Source organism: Aspergillus versicolor (genome assembly GCF_001890125.1).
Source record: "Aspergillus versicolor CBS 583.65 unplaced genomic scaffold ASPVEscaffold_3, whole genome shotgun sequence".
In the NCBI taxonomy this organism is placed as follows: Eukaryota; Fungi; Ascomycota; class Eurotiomycetes; order Eurotiales; family Aspergillaceae; genus Aspergillus; species Aspergillus versicolor.
The window spans coordinates 334,194-351,322 of NW_024467526.1; the positions used below are offsets into that span (position 1 = coordinate 334,194).

Genomic DNA, 17,129 nt, shown 5'->3' on the forward strand with positions numbered 1-17,129 from the left:
TTACGATTATCCCTGGTACCTCCATGATCGTCCAAAGAGACTTTAGGGCTTCCGGTTCGGCCGAGCCTCGGCGGTGGAATGGCTGCAATAGCGGTGGATTGAAGCTCAAAATCAAGAAATCTCGGACTTGCTGGATATAATATATACACCACGGAAATCACACGAGATCAGCCTTGTGTGGACCTATCCACAAACCGCATCACCTTATTCCCAGTAGCGCTACGCTCGAAGCCCCTGGTGCCCCCCAAAAATGTCACATGGAACAGAGGAGCATTCACCGGGGTAACCTCAAAGACGCGCTCTAGGATTTTTGCCACCTCATCGTCTGGTTTATCAGTAGTACCTCGGAGAATACGAACCTCGCAGTGATGCGCATGCGAGGCCTCGTCATCGCTCAGGATGAGTTGCCACTGGAGAACACCCAGATCTTCTCGCTGCATGAACTCTCGCAGGAAGTGGAACTCGAAGTAGTTCCCCTGCCACTTGAAACTGAACCGCTGGTCTCGGCCCCGCAGGCGGAGGACTTTGAGGTGCTGCGCGGTCTCGGCAGGGATGGAATGCGTCGAAGGGAGCGGGAGAAGAGCGCCGACGTCTCCGCTGGCATATCGCACCAGGGGATTGCGCAATCGTTGTAGCGAGGTCAGCACAAGGGATCCAGTCTCGCCGTCAGGAAGAGGGTGGACTTCCTTCACGGCGGTCTGGTCGTTGGGATCTGCGCCGGTCTGGCTTTCGTCTACTGCAGAAGGTGAGAGCACCTCTACAAGAATTGTACGGGTATCGAAGATAAAATCAGCGGCGTCGTCTGCTTTATCTCCCGTGATAGCCATGTTCATAACGCACCAGGGTCCAGACTCAGCGTTCGCAAACGCAGAGCAGATCTTGACGGACCCAAAGACAGAGATAAGGTAGTTTCGCTGCGAGCGCACCAGAGGCTCCGACGTGTAAAGAATCTTGTCTATGCAAAGAGCTTCACGCATGGCGGCTGGCAAGGAAGCGACATGCAGGGCAAATTGCAGGATCTGAGACGAGTCCCCACATAGAACATTCGCGCGATATTCAAGGAATAACTGGACGAGTTCCGGATGGGGCATGAGGTGCCCAGCACACAAGACGGATCCACCTGCATACTCCATCCTTTCGGCCATCAGGTCCAGTGATCTGCGAATCGGTTAACACATGCTGGATCCCCCGATCTTGAATGCTTGTTTTACCTGTACAGGTTTCCCGATGTATGCACAGTCACTATCCAATCCCCTGGTTCAATCACACCACAGAGCCGCATGAGTCTCCCGCAGTGTGCCCGCTGAGCGCGGTTCTCCGTGGAATCCGTCAGAAAAGCCATTGGGATTCCGCCACTGCCGCCGCCGGTGGTGCTGATATATGAACTGTGTCGGTACACATTACCCCTGCTGCGATCGGTACTCAGGCGTTGAATCGCCTTGTAACTTCACAACATGTGAGCCCTTCTCGCCATCTGGGTTTGGATGGTGCTGGACTTACAGGTCCTTCTTGTAGGTGAGCGGCACGCTGGCCAATGAAGGTGTGTTTGTGTCCTTCTGTTGCTCAAGAATCTGTTTTATCCGTTCTGCATCGGGGGGATATTGAGCGTCCGATCGATAAAAAGGATGGATGGAAGCGACAGTCAGAATGTCATGCAGAGAGTAGGGCGTCGCAGTGGGATTGTCCATACTTGCTACCCTGACGATGGTGGATGGGACAACCTGATTGCCCAGAAATGAACAAGACCCTTTTATAGACGTGGATTTCATCCTCGCCCTGTCGATGTTCGCTTTATGGTGTGTACTACGGAGTACGTACTGCTGGGTTCCACAGATGGACCTAGCTGAGTCGATGCCCCCCATACACCCACCCGATCAACAGATCTTCCGACCCAGGGATATGTGTCCTCCTGCACGGCTATAGGTGGTGAAATTTCTTGACGATCGGACTGTACTCGCAGTGGTAGCCTGAACCATCGACATTTTCGCGGAATTTCTTTTTCTTTTTTTCCTTTCTGCTCCTCATATTGTTCATTTCTTCATTGATCACTGCTCTGTACGTCTAGCTACTCTTTAAATATATTCCGCAATAATGAAGGCTCCCTCAAATACACAATCCATGCACCAAATCTGCCTCAGCAAAAGCCGGGATGGTGATGCTTTGGTGCTTCCAACAGAGGCCGATGCTCATGTCCGGAGACAGGAAAAGCTCCTGGCGGAATCGAGTCTCGAAATCTCCTGCCCTCGCGGCGCATGGCCCAAGGATTCACACCTCAGCTTCTCCCCTCATCCGATGATTGTAACTGAACGGCATAACGCCAGTGTTCAGGCCATCCATGACGCCCTGGTGCTGGCCGTCACCCATATCATCGAGCGGTGGTGGACCGATCGTGGTGCCAAATTCCCTCAGCGGATGCCGCTAGAGCCGCAGGAAGAAGCGCTTTTGCAGGTTAATATTATCCTTCACCCGTGGTATTTTGTTGAGCACATGTTAATGGACGTGATTTAATATAGTGGATGGACACTTTGGATTCAGATACCCTTCCACCGTATCGTGAACGCCGAGGATCCTGGCGACCGGACTTTCTCGTGGAGAAAGTGACGGACCCCATGAACCCATCATTGACCGTTGAACAATTCCGTGTCTGTGAGATCAATGCCCGGTTCTGTTGCAATGGCCTCTTGCACGCGGCGCATGGGCAACAGGCACTGTCCGATCTGGGGGCGGAGGAGAAGGGATTTGCTGGCGCCACTGATCCAAGCCATGTGAGATTCAATATTTATCATAGCGTGCTAGTTAAACGTGCTAATTCTGTAGCTTTTAAACGGCCTGTTTACTCTATTCGATCCAACGAGACCCTTGCACCTTTTGAAAAGCCAAGAAGCCGGAATCGATATACCCATGTTCGCGCACTATGCGGAACACCTCAAAGGCGTTCGTCTCGCATTCATTCGCCCAGAAGACCTGAGATTGATTCCCGACGAAAAGGCCAAGCTCGGACATAGATTGTGCTGTACTGCCAAAATCCCAGGCAATAATAACACAGAGTGGTTCGTCTACAACGGCGAGACACTCGAGGAAATCCACCAGGTTGGATTAGAACTGTACCAGCACGAACTCCGAGGATTGTCACCGGAGATAATGCGTGCTTTGGCAGTCCGCTGTTTCAATGATATGCGAACTATATTTTTCGTCCATGATAAACGACTTCTCGGAATCATCCACCAAGAGCTCGATGATTTAGTCCACAAACACTCCGTCTTGACGGCCACACAGGCAGAGGTTCTTCGCCAGGGCATCACACCCACCATGCTAGCCGGATCACCGGAACTCGACGCTTTCGCCAAACAATGTCGGGCAATTCCCACATACAAGGATGGATTCGTCCTCAAGCCCATCCGGAGTGCTAAGGGAGCGGGGATCTTATTCGGGGACGAATTAACCCCGGAAGAATGGGAGGCCAAACTTGGACATCTCCGTGATGCTTCCATTGTCCCAGGTCAAGTGGAATACATCGTGCAACGCCAAATACGGCAGATCAAATACGATGTCTTCATGCGGGAACGAGAAGGCCTGCAGTCCAATTTCCTCATCGGAACTTACCATGCTATACATGGGGAAAACCTGGGCCTGGGGGTCTGGCGTAGTGGTCCTGGAAGGATTTGTGCTATCAGCCATGGTGGTGCGTGGATGTGCTCCGTTATGCCGACTGGCTTGTTTTAGTATCATTCATGATTAGAAGTCTCCAACACTTGCATTTGTAGATATACATTTTCTAACCCTATTCGGACATATATATGTTGAGATCAGGGGTGAAGTTCTCTTACAACAATCAGCATAAGAAGCCACTGGTGGACTTGGGAAGAGCTTGCTTCAAATAGCAGTATTGTCTTCGCTGTAACCGCTGTCCTATGCGGGACCTATCTCGGGAGAGTGTCGCTTCCCGTGCTTCTGGCACATAAGACGAGACCCTCCAGTAACTTGACAAGGTGAGAGAACACGTAAAGCAAGACAAATAAGAGCTCAACGCATAACAAGATATGCATGACATATTAATATTTCTGCGTGATCATCCACAGACTTCGAGGGCTGAATCGAATGGCTCGGCCTGGCCCGATAATAAGACGCCGGGGGAGTACGCTATTTGTGACCACGGGTATGCACCACCAGATTCTCAACTACGAACCAATCAGCAGCACCAGGCTAAAATCGCCAGGTTTATCCGATTCCCAAATTCTGGCGTCGTGCTAGCCTATCTAGTGCGTCAATAGAAAAGACGCTAGTGCTTCGCACACTTCAGCCTCGTACTCGACCTAGCCCACAAGCAAACGTTCAGCTGAGGCGGGGTCAAATCCGATTGCCAAAGCCAACTCTTTGCACACCTCAATAGATCGACTGTCGCCATGGCAGATCATTTGTTTTTCCCTGACGAGCCTCAAAAGCCCCTCCGGTTCGAATATGATGGCCCGCTATACGATGGAGGCGACTGGGAAACCTACCCTTACCGCAGTGGGTGGCTGGACGAATCCAACGGCATCACGTTTCACTCCGACACTGTTCCGCCGGGATATCGATCGCGAATGCATTGCTGGCTCTACTTTGGCGTGCTGCACCATGTCTTTGGTGATCAGCTGGACCAGTCTGACTTTATTCTTCTCCGCGAGGACGAAGAGGGCGAGAAACGGTACATCACGACTCGACGGCTGGATAAATATGTTGGCAATGTCGACGAGTGGGAGAATAATGGCTGCGGGGCTCGATGCCTGTGGGTAATCCCCAAAGTCCTCTTATGCCTTCCAAAATATCACCTCTGGATGGGCGAGGACATGTTTATGGCTATTCGGCTGCTTGCCCTGGCCCTCTGGAACGTTGCCGTCAAGCGTGCTGGCGAGCAGCCCACTCCCCGCAATTCGGGGTACTTGTTTATGAATCTAAAGGAAGAGGAAAAGCTAATCCAAGATGGATGGTGTCCGGTGGATGTAGTGAGATGTAGTAAGGCCGGTATGCAGTTGGACGCCCAGGTGTATCTAATGCAATTGGCTCGCTCCAAGCCCAGCTGGTACAAGCGAACGCATGTCTCTTGTCAGAAGACGGAATGCGTGGCGGATAATATAGATGAGAGCACCTATGTCACTCGTCACGTCCAGGAGGATTGTAACTGTTCGCATGTCAGTTCAGATATTGAACAGTTACATGCAATCCTTGAAAACGGAAATATCCCGGTTGTGAGGATAACACCCCGTGGAGAGGATGAGTTCGGGAAGAGGAAGTTTGACGTCAAGGTGGTCAAAAACCACAGCAGCCAGCCATACGTGGCTGTCTCCCATGTATGGGCTGATGGCCTAGGAAATCCCCATGCTAATTCCCTCCCGCACTGCCAGCTGGAATTTCTATATGACCATACGAGGCCCCTTCTTCGCAAGAAGGAATATATTCCTCATTACAAAGAGAAGACATTTGGAGTACTCCATAGTGGTGCCTCTCGAATTGCGCATTTTGCAGCGACTGCCACCCGGCGTGGAGACGATTCTGTCCTCGTTTGGATTGATACATTGTGTATTCCCCATCAAGATGATGTTCGCAACTTGGCAATCCAACGCATTCGCGATGTTTATATTGGTGGTCAGTCCGAGCTGCCCAGTCGTTCATTTTACCCCTAACCTGACCAATCCCAGCTTATCGGACAATGATAATCGACTCAAGCATGATGACGATCGACTCCCGCTCATGCACTAAACTGGAGATATGTCTAAGAGTTTTGTACTGCTCAGGCTGGATTCGCCGGCTATGGACGCTTCAGGAAGCGCTTGCTTCTGAGGAGAGACTATACGTGCTTTTGGCAGATAAGCCAGTCAACGTCAGTTCAATCAACGAGGAGCTAGTGACAAAGGCCGACAAAGGGGAACTCCCAGTTCTTCAACAAGGAATGGCTACGCTGGCTGCGGGGGCCTGGTACATATACTTTGAACAGGCACAGCGCCTTAAGTCTGGCGTCGGCCGCATGCTCTACGGGAGTAACCCAGATCAAGTAATTGCTGGGACCTGGTTCAACGTAGCCGCACGAGCATCCAGCAAGGACCGTGATCGAGCGACCGTCTTAGCCAGTGTTCTCGACCTGGATCTTCGCAAAATACTCAAGGTAAAGGAACCCGAAAAGCGCATGCGCACACTGTATGGCATGCTGGAACGGTTCCCCCAAGACGTGTTGTTTCTTGAGGGGCCCCGGTTTGAAGACGAGGGAATGGGCTGGGCAATGCGAGTCTGTCGATTTACTGGCGACTTTTCTCCGCTCAAGGATCCTGGTGGGAAAATCACGCCTCGGGGGCTTGAGGTCTCGCTGTATGCTTCGCTGGTCTATCCGTCTTGCAGGTTCTGGGATATGAACAAATTCTTCGACTCTGAACAAGACCAGAAGCGAGAGGACTTGGAGAGGTGGATTGATGACTCTCAATTTGATCGGACACAGCCCGCAACAGGCACGAAGGTCTTTCACTTGGAGACAGCAACCCCGCTAGATCTCGGTGGGGGGGTGACATATGGGATTGTCATGAAGGAGCTCGAACTGGATGTTATCAGCCACTGTGCAGTGGTGTCGTTGCAGGCCATTGAAGACGGTGCCTACCACGCACGGTATGTTTCATCGGGGTATATACATGCGCAAATTCTGGATATGCGCGATCCAAACTTGTTCGGCTACACGATCAGAGGCACCTGGGATGATGCAGAGAAGCGGACGTGGATTGTGGGTTAAACCATGGCTAGTTTTCTGTTCTACCTTTTCGGTCTTAATTTCGCAGCGAACTCGTGTGATTTCTCCATGTCAGCAATACTATGTTTAATAGCTGTCATCGAAAACGAGGTCCTTAGCAACAGAGAGAATTCGGTGAGAATGTCACCCACCGGGGTGAGCTACAGAGCGCTACGTAAAACAGGCTGCAATCATTATTCTTTCATCTCTGACATAAATAGAAAGAGCTTTTCCTACTTCTGTCCATTTCTTTTTATTGTCCTATAGTCCTTGATTTCTTTCCTGGCACTTTGGGTTCGCATTCCCAGGCAGTGTAGGTAAATTAGGCAACGCCCGGGCCCCTGTACCACAGCGGATGAAACACTCCCTCAAGCCGCTCTATGTGTAGTGCAAGGAGTACCTAACGAACTCGTGAACAATGTTTTTCTTCTTAGACTCGTGTGAGCGTTTGCCGAAAAGCTTGTGGCCTGATACTGATCGCAGAATCACCGGTCCCATTAAATCCAAACACGAAATCATCAAATGCGTTATACCCGTACACCAGGTTATCTATGGTTTCCCAGCTTCGGCACCCCGACTGCAGAAAGAATACTGCATTCTCCTGTGCCTGGACTACCGACGGGTCCAAAGTGCTATACACAGCACGCCAGGCCGAGTAATTTCTTGATTCGAGACCAGTCGGAAACAGGCGCACTGACAAGTACGATGAAATGCTGCTTGATGCCCCGAACGAGGAGATACTGGCATAGTCTTCGAGAACATCATGCCCGTTCATGATCCAGTTCTTCACATGAAGCCCGGATTGATCGTCGATGCGTAACTCAATGCTGCTGTTCGTCTGACGGTTTTCATATGTGCCTGCATAATTAAGCTTTGCCTCTGCCTTGCCAGCCGCTTCCAAGCTTCTCACTAGGGGCTGTAAGACCTGGGTGGCTATGTACAGCTGGTTATCTAGGCTAGACTCTGGGCCTGCCGATAGGACTGACATGGAGAGACCATAGTCGGGAATGACTGCAAAGAGCGCATTGTAGTCAGGGATATCACCGATTCTAGTATAGACATCGATAATGCGCCCGTCTACAGTCAGGTTATTCGCACGGCAGATCTCCCATGGCGCCCCGACTGAGAGTCCCAGAGACGAAGTATGGGTACGCGGCTTCAACCAGGCTTTAGTCCTAATCTTGTCCACCAGCTTATAGCTCAGAATAGCTTGACCAAATTTTGCTAGATCGTTTGCTGATGAATAGAGGCCTCCGTCCCTGAGAAGGTCAATGAGTATCGCTGAGTGGATATCAACAGGGAGTGTATAGTACTTACGCTTGTTGAAATCCCATTGAAGTACTCCAGAAATTTGATTCGCGTGAGATAAACCCAACGCTATCGTCTTTGGGCTTGGAAGCATAGGTGTTGGTCATGTTGAGAGGTGTGAAAATATGGTTCTGCACAAAATCTCCATAGGACTCGCCTGAGACTCGCTCGATAACGAGTCCTAGGATATCATATGCCACGTCGCTATATGCTGGGGTGGTATAAGGTCCGCATGTTGCTTCCTTCCTACCAAACTTTGTCCAAAAGTCTAAGCGATATCAAGTTAATTTTGTTGCATAACATAAGAGCTACCCGTGACGGAGATTACCTTTCCAGGTACATGGTCTCGACGACGCCAGAGCACCGCATTCACTATGACCATCAGGAGGCAGTTCTGGAAGGCCGTATTTCGTGGGATTAAATGCAGGCTGATTAGCCAGATCATTTCCCACTCAAGTTTACGTTAGCATCGTCAAGTGATCGCTCGCATTGAATACCAAGGGCCATACTCACAGTTATTGCCCACGCCTGCAAGATGACTGGCCATGGAATCGATTGTTATGTGATCCCAGTCCATTATTGTGATATCATTCTGCATGCTTTGCTGCCTTTTGAGCTCATTCAACTCTGGTACGTATTTGGTAATAGGATCAGAGAAGCTGATATTGTCACCGAGAAGAAGCAAGCTCATCGCTGTGAACACTTTACTGACACTTGCGATTCTAAAGACGGTGTCATCATCAACTGCATGTGTGCCAGATGTGTTGTAAACAGCCGGGGTGTATGCTAGGCTGCCGAGAATATCATGCTCGTAAGCTGACGAAACTGACACTGCAACACCTGTGGCGTTCCCGAGCAGGAATTCTACTTCTTCTTGAAGCTCCTGGATCCGAGACAGAGCTTCCTTGACTGCTTCATTCTTCGAAGGCTCTTTGGGCGGCGGAAGAACAGCACCCAAAGGTGGACAGTTACTTACAGCAGTATTGCGGGTGACGATTGTGTCTGCGAGGCTATATCCAGTAAGGGCCAACAGGGCCCAGTATTGAGCTCTCATGATGCTGAACCTTGGAAAAACCTTCAAATGTTCGAACTTGAATTGCGTGTTTGAAATACCACCATAGGTCCTTATATACCTTCCCGACGCCCACCTGGGAGTACGGAGATTGGTAGCTTGCGCGCAATTTCCCGTGTTTGAGAGTAATTTCCAGAAACTGATAGGATGGACATCCTTAGGAACCCGCGATCCCCCAGGATCTGCCGCATATAGAAACGAGTTGGCACTGATTATGCATCTTCTATTTCAAAACCTTGGAGCTGTCTTCCTACAAAATTTGTGTGGCGGAAGCGTAAAGCTTCTCCACTCGTTTTCTACAGTAGGCCTGTGGACACTTTATCAATAGTGATGATATTTCAGAAATGGGGCGAGCTGATATCGAATTAAGTGCAATAACTGCTTCATTAAAATCGTACCAACCGATTGGATGAATTTTCGGCCCCAAGCTTCAGCTCGCCTGAAAATGCCCACAATTGGCTACAGCGTACAGAGCGGGTCCACTACAGCTAGTTCGCGAGGCCAATTACGTGGTCAGCCTCAGGATTATGTTGATGGGCGATTGTGGCTTACGGGTGGAGTTTTCCGGCACTCCAGAAGCTTATTTAGAGCCATCGCGCGCTTCTTTCTACCACGGTAGCTTTCATAGATCAACTTTATTCGCTGCAGCGTAAATTTCATCAAACCATCCATAGAAGTGCATTGCGTTTGCGCTAAACAATCCGTGAACGATGCCTAGTCCCATAGAGGTGGGAAAGAAACGTCGAACCAGCGCTCCGAAGAATCGCACGGGCTGCGGCACTTGCAAGTATGATTTTCTCCCCAATGAGCTGACGTGGAGCTCATCCCGATGATAGGCGTCGACACAAGCGCTGCGATGAAACACGGCCGATATGTGACTTGTGTCGCAAGTCAGGATACGTCTGCGACGGTTATTTCGACCCTTCGACAGGGAAAAGTTTCGGGGGTAATTCACAACACATGAGGCATGTCTCCCAGCGTCTCCATCCGGTCCCTCTGAACCACTTTGACAATGAGCAAGAGGCGCAAGGATTCCGGTTTTTCGAAATAGCAACGACACTGCAGCTGGCTGCTGCTCTTGAGAATCTTGGCTGGACTCCACCGCTTCTTCAGCTCAGTCACCATGATCGCGCCATTCGTCATGCAATTATTGCCAATGGGATTATGAGCAAAAGATACCAAGAAAACCAGTTGTTAGCAAATGCGAACTCGCAGACAGATGAGCTTTACCGGGAAGCCTTGGGGCAGTATGGAAAAGCAGTTGCTTGTTTTCGGTCGCAGCTCCAAGACAGTCAAGAGAGCAGCCGTCAGTCGCTCGAGAATTTACCCGCAATGTGCGTTCTTTTGGTTATGTTCGAATTCATGCAGGGGAACGCAGAAGGCTTGTTGCTACATCTCCAGAGCGCAATTAAGCTAGCCTCCAGGGCAAGGAATGGTCCGCAAGCTCAGAATTTCCACAAACTGCTGACATTGATCGATATGGTCGCATCCACGTGGATCAATCTATACCGGTCTCATTCACACACAACGCTGCAGCTTCCAAAGATCACCGCGAGCCAGATGCCATTGCCAATGCCGTCCGATTTGATCACTCTTTCCTACGACCTTATCAATATCAAGAATGATTTGATGACATTGCGCCATTTTGTGGCATCGGCACCCGGGGCAGCAAGCATACAAATCCTAGATCCAAGCAATTTATTTGAAGCGAACCTGGAAGGAATTCAATGTCGGCTGGAAGCTTGGATTTCGGCATTTATCAGACTCTCCGCCACCGATGCTAAGTCCTGTATCTACCGCTGTTCTCTTCTCCGAGCCAATTACCTTCTGGCGATATTAGAACTTGATGCGATCCGCAAAGTGCAACCAGCATGGGGTTCATACTGTGTTGATTCTTCGGAAAAATCAGATTCACTGAAGGCGAAAATGAAGACCTGCTCTGAGATAGTCGATCTCGTTGAAGAAGTCACCAGAAAAGGCTACACGCCAATGCGTTATGATGTCTGTGCAGGTGAAGAATCGCTTGCACCGACTGGCCTGGTTCCCCTCTTCTCATTTCGGCTTAGTTTTATACAACCTGTTTTCTACGTTGCTCAGAACGCTCCAGATATTGGACTCCGTCGAAAGTCCGTCCGAATTCTACTTCAAAATCCATGGCGTGAAGGGGCATGGCACTCCTTGGTTATGGGCTCAATTGCAGAGCGTTGCCTGGAACATCAATCCAAGGGCTCGGGTATCAGCGCGAAACTGAAATACCGACTGTGCCGCAAGGAGTCTGGGATAAGGGTAGCAGTTTGCCCTTAATGGTGAAGGCTCTGTAGTGAGTTTAGCCGTCCTTAACTCCTGATCTTTGGAATGACCTTTTAAAATCTTGATCATTGGCACTACAGCCCTATTTGATTCAGACAATACATTAATCACTTTACTAGTATTTAGTAGTACTTATGCTAAAAGTACTAGAAATAATATAGAAATATTAGAACACAAACTGGAAAGCTATTGCACCTTGTGGCAAAGTCTGGGTTGTGATATACCTGGGTTAACACTGGTTATTTTACGCTTATGTGTGATACCCCAACCAACGCGGCAGGTCGGTAAGGACAGGTTGTAAGAGAGTGTCTCGTCCTAGGTACCCTATGCTGCGGGTCCGTTAGATCGTCAAATTCCTGAAAAATTGCTGATTATACCTTGATTCCTTCGGAAATTCCGTAGTAATAGTACGAGGCGCAGCAACTACTTACGAAAAGGTCGATCAGCCAGAATCTCCTACCTAGGCTCCGCGCCGAGCCTATAAGGTGGTTCAGATTCGACTGTCGCGAGCAGGATACTTTTGTTACTATCGACTCAACGGATACAAAATTAGTCAGGCTTAGAGGGCCTTGGGCTTGTTAGCCGGTTGACATCTGGTTCATCATCTTCATCCAAATCGTTGGCGTGATTACCAGACCACACTGAGTTATCTAACCGGAACTCTCGGTTATAATGAGACATATCCTGGACTAAATGACTTCTCAGGGAATAAATGTCACCTTACCTGGTATACGGTGTGGGTACCACTGGGTCGGGCTTGCTTACTCCCAGCGTATTTGTAGTAGTTAGCCTGTGAGCCCATCCCGGATACGCGTAAGAATGTAGCGACATTGGGGACATAAAAAAAGATCAAGAAACTGGACTATGAGGGGCAAAGCCTCCAAAATCTGCATTATATGGATATCGTTGCCGGCCACTATATATCGGAGAACTGGAACTGAGGTTGACCGTTCTGTCCACAATCCACGACGTACAGAAAAGCCGAACAACACTAAGGATATTCCAACTTCAGCCTTTGGATCTGCATTTTGGTCCATCGTGAGTCAGTAAAAAGGGGCCTCTACAGGTCCTAGGCTGTTTGCTCCATTCTTTGGCCCTTGATAAAGCAACGACGTGAGATCTGCATCCTGGTAAAGTGGATCGATGTAACCTAACAAACCTGGAAGTTGGAGTGCTGCCTTCAGCTCAGCCCTAGCTACTTCTTAGTGTGATCCGTTCTCCCCTGTATCCTGTCACCGGGATTATGCGGTGTGTCTCCGTGGCACTGGCGTGAAAGAGAGGACGCAGGGGCCAGTTCGACGAAGTATAAAAGACTGCTCGAGACCAGCACCAAGCCGAGTAGAAACAACATCTACAATCTCAACAAAAATAAAAACACTCAACGCAATCATGTCTGCTACCCTCAAAACTGTCCTCTTCCTCCTGGCCGCCACCTCGGCCACCGTCTCTGCCGAGCACCTCAAGGTTGTCTTCTCTGCTGGTGACTTTGGTGCCATTGGCGGCGACAACGGCAACTACGCCAGCTTCGCCATCATCAACGACAACGGCGACGCTATTTACAACGACGGTACTCCCGCCGACCGCTCCCCCTGCTACAACACCGGCGATGGCCGCGAGTTCACAATCGAGGGTGACTGCTGGAGCACCCCTCGCACCTTCAAGTGCAAGTCTGACTTTGCTGGCCACCCTTCCACCTGCGAAGTCAAGGATGGCGATGGAAACAGCCTCGGCACCGGCGAAGGCGTGACCAACACCAATTTCGTGGGTATTGCCATTGGCGAGGACTCCACATGTGTCGTTGAGTTCGACTCCGACGACAGCGGCGATGGCTGCCCTGTTGATGACGGCAACGGCCCGCTTCACGTCACCTCTGGGTAAAGGTTCATTTACGCCGGTTATACAGTGTCGATGGAATGGGAGAAGACTCTTTGTACATAGACTCAACATTGTTCTTTCTTCGGACTTGTGGCTCACTAGGAAGTAGCTTGAAATAACAATTTGACGATCTCTGTACAACATGGAATGCCTGTAGAAGATTGTATATATCCATTAGCTGAGTCACTTTACAGCCCTGTATTTCTCTTCCACGGCTGTGGGAGCTGAAGTAAAGCCATGGTCTGAACAGGCAGTGCTGAGAATAGGTATATTCACACAGAATGCTATTAATGGCGATAGATTGCTCTGGAAACCTCAGTAGTTCGCAGTTCCGGGGGTATCAGCCCCATTTATGGAGCCATCGCCGCAATTGACAATTGGTCGGAGCGTATAGAAGCTCATTTTCCGAACCCCCACAGACCCCACCGTCTTTACACGAGGTACAGTAAAACCTGGCTACAACGAATTGAATAAAAATGACGCGTCATCTCGCTATATCCAGAATCTCGCTACAGCCAGGAAATATATATATCAGTTGATTTAAGCACTTAAATAACTTCAAATTCCTCTACAAACACTAATTAAAGTAATTAAACAGTAGAAATAGTATTAAATCTACTGAAAAGAGGTTCTGATATCGCCCTGGACTTATATACTAAATTTTCGGCCAGTTATAACCTTTTTATAGTAGTGAAGTACATGTAAAAAGGCCTGATCTCTCCTTGTCTGCTGTTCCTTATATAATTAAAGCTTTTTAATTGCCTGGAAGGCCTCTTATATAGAAATGAGAGGTATATTACTTATTTTAGTATCCTTATCCTCTTCCTCCACCTCATTATTATTGCTATATTTCATAATTATCCCACAAAAGCATCAGCAAAATTCAAGTATATGGAAACTCCTAGACACAGTAGATCGGGAGGTTTCTATCTGCCACCTCGCCAATCCACGGCACTATGCATCTTCAAGAAACTCCTCCTTCGCTTTAGCATCGTAAAGATCCGAGTTCTGAATCTCACGACGAAGCTGGACTTCCTCCTCGCGCAGCTGCTCCATAATCTGACCATGGGCATGCCATGTGGGTTTTATCTCAAACAACCGATCCATCAATTCCAACGGCACCCCCTTTGTCTCCGGGATGAGGAAAAACACAAAGACAATAGAGAACAGCATCAGGCTCGCAAAGAAGAAGTAAACTCCGTACTGCATTTCCGCAAACATCTGTGGCGTGAAGCGCGAGATGAGGAAGTTCCACAACCAGTTACTAGACGACGCGACACTCTGCGCCAGCGAGCGCATGTTGGGATCAAACATTTCCGAATTCAACACCCAGGGTGTGCCATTCCACGTCGGAGAGAAGGTGGCCGTGTATATGTAGAAGAAAACAATGGCCATGATACCGGCACTGTCCAACCCGGTGTTGGGGCTGTTCTCGGGGTCTCTGATCTTGCTGTAGGCGCCGATAATCCACATGCAGACGGAACCACCAATGCCACCTGCAATCAGCAGCTTGCGGCGGCCTACATGATCAATGAGGACGAGAAGCCACAGGAAAGTAACAACAGTCTTGACGACACCGAAAATGCCCGACATCATTTGGTTCAGCGAACCGGTAATCCCAAGGCTTCTGAAGACAGTAGGACTGTAGTAGTTAATGGCGTTTATCCCAGAGCAGTTCTGCCAGAAAAACAGTATAAAACCCAAGAACAATCGCCACATCACCTTGGGCTTGGTGGCTGCCGCCTGGAAAGGCTTCCAGAACCCTGTACCAATCTTTGCGTTCTGTTCCTCCAGAGCCTGGTCGATGGCAATAATCTCCTCGGTGATATAGATTTCGGTCTCGGGGAGCTGGCGGATCCAGCACAAGTTCGCAATGGCTTCCTGGCGGCGCCCGCGGCCGAATAACCAGCGGGGGGATTCCCTTATAAACAAAACACCCATCAGGAGCAGGCCAGAGGGGATGAGCTGGACTGCAAAGGGAATGATCCACTGCTTTTTGCTTTCCGGGAGCGTTTCCGACACGCCGAACTGCAAACATGTCAGTCCTGTTCATCGATGAAGGTGCGTACGCATACATTAATCCAGAAACCGACCAATCCACCAATCTGCCACCCCAGCTCATAGATACCGACCAGTCGACCCCGAATGGCGGGTGGCGATAACTCTGAGATATAAATCGGGGTTAAATTCGAGCCAGATCCCACGCCCACACCGGCCAGCACGCGCCCGACGTACATTATCCCCAGCCCGCGGCTCCCATTTGCCCCAAGCATCAAGCCAGAGCCTAGAGTAAAGATAAGTGCAGTGATGAAGAGACCCCATTTCCGACCGCAGTAGAAGCCAATGGGGTAGGCGAACAGGGCGCCGAAGAAAGCCCCGACTTGGTAGAGGGAGACAATGTTGGCCTTGACGAGGTTTTGTTTATCTTCAGGCCATTCCCCAAAACGGAACTCATCGCGGAAAGAATTCAATTCAACTGTTTGACCGATGAAAGCGCTGTCATAGCCAATCATGCACGAGGCAAAGGAGGCAACGGTTGCGAGCAGATACACGCGCCAGTTGTACACTTGCGGTGGTGTCGGCCGGTCCTCGACGAGAGAAAGAAGAGTCATGTTGGATATCTTGAGCATCTTGACGGAAGAGAAAATGAGAACCCTATATACAATAGCCAAGAAAGCGCTTTGGGGTTGACCCCATACGGGCAGTTGATTTGGGCACCGGAGTATATCCACCCCCGGATCAGCATCTCAGGGTTGGCGGGGTACCTGCTAGGAAGACACGTATCTAAATTTATATCTAAAGCAAACGGATTGGACACGTCTATAGAACAACGCGATTTACGTTCTGGTAAAAGGAGAAGCGTACCCATTTAATCATCGAGCATAGAACTATGTACTTTTAATGAACCTATCTTCTAGGGGTCTCATGCATCGTTGGTCATATTCCAGATAGATTAGGGTCCAATGAACCATGAGACAGGACATCTGCAACAGCGCCATCCTCACCTTGATTGCCCATTGAAGACACCAAAGCAACTACGTCCAACGGAATATCATCAATCTGCCAAGATAGGGGATCAAAGAAATCTATGGCCGCGGTAGTCTGGAATCCCCAGTCTGTTGTGCCATCGAACTCTAGTTCAGGTGCCGGGTCTGGCGCGCCAGCTACAGCAGAGCAGTCCGATACAGACGCAATACACACCACCGAGTTCAGTGCCCGCAGTGCTCTTTTCGCCGTGTCCAGCCCCTGCGAGAATTGCTCGAGTAGCTGGTAGGCAAGCTGGAAGGATCGGACGCTGTCCTCGCGTTGTTCTTGGGTAGCCGTTCCACGCATGGCAAGGATGAGGTGATAAATACATTCCAGCAAGGCCGTGCTAAAGAAAAAGCCACAGGGGACAATACTGGGGCATGATTCTGTAAATGCCGCAATGGCATCCACGGTCTCACTGGCAAGCGAGATACAGAGACCGTTACATATGCTGTCCTTGCGTTTCTGGATCGGGTTCTGTCGAATAGTCAATCGTAACAGGTTCAGTCTCTGCTACTATTAGCTACATCTACTGTCAGTCTGAGAGAGGCATACAATGTAGACCGCCAATCGACGACGGACAAAAGGCTCTGGCTCTGGCTCCGCCAAGTACTCTTCGAGTAGCTCTGTTTCCCATACCAGCTCGCTCGACAGATCTCGCTGGACCACCAAGATGCGGGTGTCCATGACCTCTACCTCTCTCGAGTCTATAGGCTTAGGCGCAGTAGCAGCAAAGAATGTATCCCATATCAGGGACCACAGTTTGCCCAAGTCCACCAAGACCTGCAT

General features: G+C 49.8%; 8 protein-coding genes across 8 annotated transcripts; 4 read left to right on the forward strand and 4 right to left on the reverse strand.

Moving 5' to 3' along the window:
• Positions 1 to 167: 167 nt before the first annotated feature.
• Positions 168 to 1,688, reverse strand: ASPVEDRAFT_148689 (uncharacterized protein; the record flags this gene model as incomplete). The annotated part of the gene is made up of 3 exons (XM_040808173.1): positions 168 to 1,158; positions 1,212 to 1,445; positions 1,501 to 1,688. The coding sequence occupies 3 exons, from the start codon at positions 1,686 to 1,688 to the stop codon at positions 168 to 170; spliced, it is 1,413 nt and encodes a 470-aa protein (XP_040665425.1).
• A 23-nt stretch (positions 1,689 to 1,711) lies between these two features.
• Positions 1,712 to 3,781, forward strand: ASPVEDRAFT_187964 (uncharacterized protein). The gene is made up of 3 exons (XM_040809021.1): positions 1,712 to 2,448; positions 2,514 to 2,765; positions 2,818 to 3,781. Exons 1-3 carry the CDS (start codon positions 2,092 to 2,094, stop codon positions 3,721 to 3,723), a joined length of 1,515 nt encoding a protein of 504 aa, XP_040665426.1. The 5' UTR covers positions 1,712 to 2,091; the 3' UTR covers positions 3,724 to 3,781.
• On the reverse strand, positions 3,779 to 4,092 carry ASPVEDRAFT_522523 (uncharacterized protein). Its single transcript, XM_040814611.1, has one exon. The coding sequence runs from the start codon at positions 4,049 to 4,051 to the stop codon at positions 3,833 to 3,835; it is 219 nt and encodes a 72-aa protein (XP_040665427.1). The 5' UTR covers positions 4,052 to 4,092; the 3' UTR covers positions 3,779 to 3,832.
• A 311-nt stretch (positions 4,093 to 4,403) lies between these two features.
• ASPVEDRAFT_127082 (uncharacterized protein) lies at positions 4,404 to 6,751 on the forward strand (the record flags this gene model as incomplete). Its single annotated transcript, XM_040806419.1, has 2 exons — positions 4,404 to 5,622; positions 5,676 to 6,751. 2 exons carry the CDS (start codon positions 4,404 to 4,406, stop codon positions 6,749 to 6,751), a joined length of 2,295 nt encoding a protein of 764 aa, XP_040665428.1.
• A 427-nt stretch (positions 6,752 to 7,178) lies between these two features.
• Positions 7,179 to 9,110, reverse strand: ASPVEDRAFT_26452 (serine hydrolase domain-containing protein; the record flags this gene model as incomplete). Its single annotated transcript, XM_040809907.1, has 4 exons — positions 7,179 to 8,007; positions 8,066 to 8,324; positions 8,385 to 8,507; positions 8,570 to 9,110. The coding sequence occupies 4 exons, from the start codon at positions 9,108 to 9,110 to the stop codon at positions 7,179 to 7,181; spliced, it is 1,752 nt and encodes a 583-aa protein (XP_040665429.1).
• Positions 9,111 to 9,838: 728 nt separating this feature from the next.
• Positions 9,839 to 11,432, forward strand: ASPVEDRAFT_81262 (Zn(II)2Cys6 transcription factor; the record flags this gene model as incomplete). The annotated part of the gene is made up of 2 exons (XM_040817009.1): positions 9,839 to 9,915; positions 9,965 to 11,432. The coding sequence occupies 2 exons, from the start codon at positions 9,839 to 9,841 to the stop codon at positions 11,430 to 11,432; spliced, it is 1,545 nt and encodes a 514-aa protein (XP_040665430.1).
• A 1,395-nt stretch (positions 11,433 to 12,827) lies between these two features.
• On the forward strand, positions 12,828 to 13,316 carry ASPVEDRAFT_81263 (uncharacterized protein; the record flags this gene model as incomplete). Its single annotated transcript, XM_040817010.1, has 1 exon — positions 12,828 to 13,316. One exon carries the CDS (start codon positions 12,828 to 12,830, stop codon positions 13,314 to 13,316), a length of 489 nt encoding a protein of 162 aa, XP_040665431.1.
• A 951-nt stretch (positions 13,317 to 14,267) lies between these two features.
• On the reverse strand, positions 14,268 to 15,925 carry ASPVEDRAFT_26455 (sugar porter family MFS transporter; the record flags this gene model as incomplete). Its single annotated transcript, XM_040809908.1, has 2 exons — positions 14,268 to 15,341; positions 15,389 to 15,925. 2 exons carry the CDS (start codon positions 15,923 to 15,925, stop codon positions 14,268 to 14,270), a joined length of 1,611 nt encoding a protein of 536 aa, XP_040665432.1.
• Positions 15,926 to 17,129: the final 1,204 nt, after the last annotated feature.